Consider the following 7,353-nt stretch of genomic DNA (forward strand, 5'->3'; position numbering starts at 1 on the left):
CAAACTCCTACAAGGGCATTTATAAAATTACATTAAGTTAGATCTAAGAGTCGGACACGACTGAATGACTGAACTGAACTGAAGGATGGAAAAGCATGAGTTTTGTGCTGTGAACTTAAATCAGGAAGAAGTTGCAGTAACCAAGTTCCATTTATGGAGTTTTGTGTCTTGATCTCTTAAGCAATGTAAATATGAAAACCCAGAGTCCTTAAAACTCAGTAGAAACTCTAAAAGTAAGAGGAACTTCTCCTAATCTTATATCCGCCATTTTGAAGCAATCTCTCATAATGTCAAAGTCGAAAAGTAGAGATCCATGCAGAAGTACCACCTTTTGGGAAAACAGAAGTCAAAATTGCAAACAGCCAGCCTATAAACACTCATTTTTTAATCCCCTTGCTTGGGGGAGTGAGAAAGAACTCATCTGAATAAAGTAAATAACTTTTCTTTTTCTTCCTTTGCCCTCTCTGAGCTCTTTCTCTTATAGGATTTTAGGAAACTTAAAAGTTAGGGAGAAATTCTATTAGTTTCACAACTTTGGTGTTTGTGTATGTACTTTCTGCAAAACTAGAATGTGCAAAAAGGAGCTAGAGGTAACAGGAAACTCTCCTGTAGCTGCTGAAAGCCCAAATGTCGGAAAATTTGCCTCCTGCGGGATCAGCAGACTCCACACATCAAAATCAACATGGGAGCGGCTTGCACTACAAATGCGCACCCTTTCTACTTGTAAATGTGGGAGCCTGTCATTATCTGATTGGTGGGATTCTAACTTTACTTCAGAGTTTCTTGCAAACCCTGTGCCAAACTTGAAGACTTTCTTTGCACTACCTTTAAATATTTGATGGGTGTCGATTAAAAGTTAAATACTTGTTTGTTTAGCTTGAGTTCTTTAGACACATATAATCAAGGTTCTCCAAAACCCTAATAAATCTGTTACTTACCTCGAAATCTAATTACCCAGACTACTAATTAGGTGAAAATGATTACTGGAAATGACTTCAAATGTGGAATAATAGTGGTTGAGCAGTTTTCTCAAGTTTGCCATTGAGCAATTTGGTATTTTAGATGTTAAATGCACTGACATTTTAGGTTCGCAGCAGTTGAAAGTGGTAAAAAGCTAAGATAATTAAAATCTGCCTTGGAAAGGCAACAGTCTGGGGAGAGGTAGATTTCTTGAATTGTTTCTTTGTTTCTCACCAATGGCCTTTGTTATCAGCATTATTTATTTAGCCAAAGAGTTCTTTGTCTCTGCAAATGGCCCCAATCAAGTTTTGTTTGAGACAATTAGCTAGTGCCAGCCAAGGAGTCCTATGCAAATGTAGGGATAGGAATGCAATGTGAGCATTTGGAGGCGTGGGGTTTTGGTGGGGGTCGGGGGAGGGGGGAGGCAGATTGTAATTGCTTTCTTCGGGTCTTTTTTTTTTTTTTAAGTTTTGGCTGCGGGGTGGGGAAGACAGGTTTATCTGGTCTCTCTCCATCTCCTCTAGTTCCAGGGCAGCTTGTGGGGGGGTGGGGTGCTCTGCAAGTCCTTTATAAACCTCTGCCTTGTGTACCTTGGGCTCTTTTTTAAGTCAGTGGTGGAACGTGGAAGAGCTGCATCCTACGAAGCGGTAAACCAGCACCTCTGTTTGTTTGTTTACTTTGCCTTAGTTCCACCACTCCAAACCCACCCACCGAGGACTCTGAATCTGTCCAACCCCGGCGAAGCAAGACCTTCCGGCTGGGTCCCCCGGATTTGGGCCGACTTTGCGCCTCCAAACAACCTTAGCATGATGTCTTATCTTAAGCAACCGCCTTATGCAGTCAATGGCCTGAGTCTGACCACTTCGGGCATGGACTTGCTGCACCCCTCGGTGGGCTACCCGGGTAAGTGAGCCCCGCGGCACTTCGCGGGGTTATAACACCCCTTCCTCCGGAGCACCGAGGTAGAGGGTCGCGTCGCCCCAGCCCCAGCTCCAGGAGAGGTCCCCGCTGGGTTTTTCTTCCAGGCAGCAACTCAAAGCCACAGGGCATTTATTGGTGGAAGAGAGGGCAGGGGCTGGGGAAAAGGGTGTACATGGATCTACAACGTTTCCAGAAACTCCTATATTTTTAATTGGAGTGAATGGGGACACACATTGGACTGGGGCAAAGAAGGCTACTGCCCTTGTCATTTGGGCGAGACGTCCCTGCCCATACCTCGAAGTCCAGTTCCTCGGAAGTGCCCTCTTGGTGAAGTCGAGGTCCTCATAAATTCTCCCCGCCAAACCTGCGGCATCTCCTCTGACCTCCAGTCCCTTCATCTCTAATCCCTAGAGGTGTGATTTATCCGGGGTGCGAGTGTTTTCCTTTCCGATCAGATCTGTTTGGTAAAGCTGTGGTAGAAGGAGAAGTATGAAGTGAAATGTGCCCCCATTTTAAACCTGGAGGAACAAAGACCCCATCAATTTGAGCTGCCGGTCCTCGGGGATCCTTTGACTTGGGAGAATGGAGTTTTTGTGTTGTGGTTTCGGGGTTGATTTTGGAGGGTTCTTGTTTTTTGTCTTTTATTTCATTTGTTTTGTTTGCTTTCGAAGGGACGCTCTGACTGGAGCGATCTCCGACGTCAGGGGGAGTGGGGTCTCCCCTAGAAGGGGCCGTGTCTGCCGGAGGAGCCGAGGACCGGGAAGGGGTGGGGAGAACACGGGTAGCGTCCCGGCTGAGCGGATACAGAGGATCCCGGGAGTGCTGAGGTGTGGGGGTGGGGAGAGTCGGACACCCACAGAGACCCCTATGACTGAGAAACTGCTCCCCCACCCTAAAGGGCCCTGGGCTTCTTGTCCCGCAGCCACCCCTCGGAAACAGCGGCGGGAGAGGACGACGTTCACCCGAGCGCAGCTAGATGTGCTGGAAGCACTGTTTGCTAAGACCCGATACCCAGACATCTTCATGAGGGAGGAGGTGGCGCTGAAAATCAACTTGCCTGAGTCCAGGGTACAGGTAGGGCAGATGTAGACAGAACCGTCTTTCCTGACCGTGACACCGGCCCACCTCACCCCACCCCCATCACTGTTTGTGTGTGGAGGACCAAAGGAAGGATTGAAACTAACCGGCTCCATCTGAAGGCTGTGAACTTGTCTCTTAAGGTCCCCTCCTCCTACTCCTTTTTGTCCCTCCACCCCCACCCAATCCTATAACCAAGGGTCTTCCGACCTAGGCTGCAAGGTAAGACCGGTGATTTAGCTGTGATTATAAAGCCTAGTCCTAGAACCCTTGGAGTCAAGGAGAGTCACATAGTATTTTAAAACTTCCCCTCCTCTATTGGAAATCCACCCCTCCCCCAACCCCAATTCTCATCTACTTTTAGGGGTAAAAGAAGCCTAGCTCCTGGATAGTTTCAATATTTTTACAATGAAGAAGTAGAGTAAATGGCCTGCTCAAGGTCACTTGTCAGTTTGGTGGTAGAAGAAATTATACAATAAGTGTTTTCTTTGACTTCTTATGGATTGAACAGAATTTGCTAGATCTTAGCCATTCTGCAAATAAAATATCAACATGATATCTCTGTGATAACTACCTTCTCCCCTTTCTCCCCCTTAACTTGACCTTAAGCTGGAGAGGAAAATGAGCTCCCAACTTTCCTGGAATGCAAGTCCTATGTAGATTTCTCTGGGAAGAATGTTGAACACTTAAACCACATACACACTTGGGACTACTCTTTAGCTAGGACACATCAGCATGAACAGCAGATCAAAAAGGGACTTTTTCAAAGTAGGATAGAAGAAGTTTTAGCACCTGTGAGGCTTGAACTAAAGCTTTCACTGAAAGAAAATAAATGGCTCTGAATGGCTGGTGGTTTGTGCTCAGCATTATGGCATTATTATCACAGTTAAGACGCCAATATGGAGAGCTCACTCAAGACAACTAAAAACTTTTGCCCAGAAAATGCCCATAGTTTCCCTGATAAACTTTCCCCTGATAAAGTTTCCCCCTTGCACACTAAACACAGCTGCTTCATTGCAGAACACGAAAAAGGCTGGTAAAGAGAATTTTGAAAATTACACACAGCAGTGACAAGCCAATGAACACAACACAGGAAACAATCTATGTGTCGAGTGGCACTACCCTGAAGGAAAAGCCTCAGTCTCAGACTTGAGACTAGAAGAGAAGTTTGGTTTTGAGTTCAAAACAGAGTACATACAATTCACTCCACTTACCATAAGGAAGGTTTTGGCAAATAGTGGCTTTCAGACCTCCCTCAACAGGATCATTTCTCCTGAGAGCTTTCTTTTATGAATCTTTCTAGGAGAGACAAAAAGTAAAGTGATGGAACCAGCCTTCATATTAGTGGTTGCTACCTGGAAGATGGACCATAAAGTGTTTGAATTTAGATTGTTCTTGTTGGCATGTAACAAAAGAATTGTTTTATCTCATTTCTCCTGTGTTCTCATCCAAAAGACACAAATACGTTCTATTTCATTGTGAGAGTGTTCCAAAATGCAGCTAGGTCTATGTTTATGTGTGTATTTGAAGGGAAATAAGAGATCCGGAAAGTGAGGGGGAGAGTTTTTAGCTATATGATTTGGGTGATTATCTTAAATGTTACTCTTTTGAGCTAGGAGTAAATCAGGGTCAAGTGCTTTTAGATAGAGTCTCCCTGATTTTCTTATAATTCCAGGAGCATATATGAGAGTTTTCACTGGCAGGAGAGATTGTCCGCTTAGCTCATCTGTGCACCTAGGACAGATTTATAATCTGGGAGCCACTCTTTTCCTTAAGGAATTACTGAAACCATGTTAAAGGAGTTTCTTTCCCTTTCAAGGTATGGTTTAAGAATCGAAGAGCTAAGTGCCGCCAACAGCAGCAGCAACAGCAGAATGGAGGTCAAAACAAAGTGAGACCTGCCAAAAAGAAGACATCGCCTGCCCGGGAAGTGAGTTCAGAGAGTGGAACAAGTGGCCAATTCACTCCCCCCTCTAGCACCTCAGTCCCAGCCATTTCCAGCAGCAGTGCTCCTGTGTCTATCTGGAGCCCAGCTTCCATCTCCCCACTGTCAGATCCCCTGTCCACCTCCTCTTCCTGCATGCAGAGGTCCTATCCCATGACCTATACTCAGGCTTCAGGTTATAGTCAAGGATATGCTGGCTCAACTTCCTACTTTGGGGGCATGGACTGTGGATCTTATTTGACCCCTATGCATCACCAGCTTCCTGGACCAGGAACCACACTCAGTCCCATGGGTACCAATGCAGTTACCAGCCATCTCAATCAGTCCCCAGCTTCTCTTTCCACCCAGGGATATGGAGCTTCAAGCTTGGGTTTTAACTCAACCACTGATTGCTTGGATTATAAAGACCAAACTGCCTCCTGGAAGCTTAACTTCAATGCTGACTGCTTGGATTATAAAGATCAGACATCTTCGTGGAAATTCCAGGTTTTGTGAAGACCTGTAGAACCTCTTTTTGTGGGTGATTTTTAAGTATACTGGGCTGGACATTCCAGTTTTAGCCAGGCATTGGTTAAAAGAGTTAGATGCTATGATGTTCAGACTCATCTTCTGATCAATGTCCTGGGAAGCATAGAAGGAAAATGAAAGGCCTTAGATGGGCCTACCAACCAGCTACCTGAAATGGACAAACCAATCTACTTAATACTTAAGATCCTGTTATAGTTTTAGATCATTGGTTTTCCTGATTCACAAAGTGATTGAAAGCATTCTAGCCATGTGCAACCAAATACCACCAAAAATAAACAAGCAGAACTAAATTGTGAGGGGAAGGAGGGAAGGACATAGCCTTCTTAAGCAGAGGTGTTCCAATGTTTTAGCCAATCCTTGGTTAAATCTTAGGAATGGACAGTGTCTCAAGCTCACTCACGTTTCATGACCAACTGGTAGTTGGCACTGAAAAACTTTTCAGGGCTGTGTGAATTGTGTGACTGATTGTCCTAGATGCACTACTTTATTTAAAAAATAATGTTCATAAGGAGTCAATATGTAGTTTAAGAGACAATCAGTGTGTGTCTTATATAAATGGTACATCTGTGGTTTTTAATCTGTGCTAGACTTCAAAACTGTGATCTCCTGTTATTGTATGCAACCTTGAACTCCACCTCTGCAGGGGTTCTTCTGTGATTAAATAGGTTATAATTATAAGTAAATTCAGAGCAACTGAGTACTTATCTAAAAAGATTACCTTTGGCTGGAGGTGAGCTGCACTGATACTTTACAACAAAATGTCTCTGGACAAGGAGAGTAAGAGAAGAGAAACAAAAGGACACTAATTCATCATGTAATTTACTGTTGGTAAACCTAGCAGTAAAGAGACATTGGTCAATTGCTCTGACCCTGATGAATTTATAAGCTGAGATCATTGTTGTTTATGCTTGCAGATGTTAACTGGAAAAGTTATATATGCATAAACCTTTCTTCCTGATTTGGCAGATATGTATAATTATATTAAAATGGTTCTAGCACAACATTGGGTCCCGTTTAATTTTATACCACTATTTGTGAATGAGAAGCCCACATTCAGCCACTCCTTCCCAAAAAATGTTTTTCTTGGATCAGAGAGGGAATTAACAAACTTTTTTTTTTTAATTGGGGAGGGTGCTAAATATGAATGATTGGTATGTAAACTTTTTGTGACTTTCATTAATACTGCTCTGAAATTGAATATAGAGAGCCTAACAATCAAAACCCCTCCTTGCTTTTCCCTCCCTGCCAGATACCCTAATGATTTCTTAGGCACCTTACTAGTATGTCTTAACATAGATCAATTTTTTAAGCAAGAAGTGACGAACTGTAGTACCTCAGAAAATGTGAATGACAAGAATCCCTTGTTTCTATTTTCTTATTTGATTAAGGGATTTTTTTTAAGTTCCAAAAAAATCTGAGGTAAACATGAGAGGGAATGTAATCAGAATCTGAAAGCAATTCAAGCAGAAATGATTTCTGAACAAAAGAGTTTCAGAAAAGTTTTAAAACGTATAATTTCAGTACTTGAACATAAGGCACTCTGGTCTTTTTTTTTTTTTTTTTTAAAGAAAGTGCTGCTAAGGGAGGAAAAATAGGTCCTTTCTGGTTATACCTGCATTTTGTAAACCAACCATGAGAAAAGACAAATGGGCCAATGATTATGGTGCTCCTCAGGTAAAAGCAATATTTAATTTCATTTTACACTCCTTATGCTCTTAAGTTTGACCAAAATGAAGTGACTCTTGATTGTAACGTTTTAAAATGAACATTAGCAGTTGCAACCATTTTGTTTTCTGGCTAATTTTCCCTGACTGCGCATGCTCTCTCGAGCCCTACAGGATCTTGTCTAATAACTGTTTTTGTTTTGCTGCTAAAGGAAATGGAATAGTTTACAGTCAACAAGTGAGGCACAACTCAATGGC

The 7,353-nt window shown here is 43.0% G+C and overlaps 1 protein-coding gene across 2 annotated transcripts; it reads left to right on the top strand.

The window, feature by feature from the left end:
* The first annotated feature begins 1,766 nt into the window (after window positions 1-1,766).
* OTX2 (orthodenticle homeobox 2) lies at window positions 1,767-5,398 on the top strand. Of its 2 annotated transcripts, none has more exons than XM_088840291.1 (3): window positions 1,767-1,863; window positions 2,780-2,955; window positions 4,778-5,398. In XM_088840291.1, exons 1-3 carry the CDS (start codon window positions 1,767-1,769, stop codon window positions 5,396-5,398), a joined length of 894 nt encoding a protein of 297 aa, XP_088696417.1. The 2 variants fall into 2 exon arrangements, with proteins under 2 accessions (XP_088696417.1, XP_055292594.1); XM_055436619.2 differs by having other exon boundaries at window positions 2,804-2,955.
* Window positions 5,399-7,353: the final 1,955 nt, after the last annotated feature.

This window comes from Moschus berezovskii, chromosome 9 (genome assembly GCF_049115385.1).
Source record: "Moschus berezovskii isolate FMDL1 chromosome 9, NW_MosBer_1.0, whole genome shotgun sequence".
Taxonomy (NCBI): domain Eukaryota; kingdom Metazoa; phylum Chordata; class Mammalia; order Artiodactyla; family Moschidae; genus Moschus; species Moschus berezovskii.

Excerpts from the sequence above, each read along its gene's own strand:
- OTX2 (XM_088840291.1), top strand. The coding sequence starts at position 1,767 with ATGATGTCTTATCTTAAGCAACCGCCTTATGCAGTCAATGGCCTGAGT. Across the intron at positions 1,864-2,779 it reads CCCCTCGGTGGGCTACCCGG|GGCCCTGGGCTTCTTGTCCC; the intron begins GTAAGTGAGCCC and ends CCCACCCTAAAG. Across the intron at positions 2,956-4,777 it reads TGCCTGAGTCCAGGGTACAG|GTATGGTTTAAGAATCGAAG; the intron begins GTAGGGCAGATG and ends TTCCCTTTCAAG.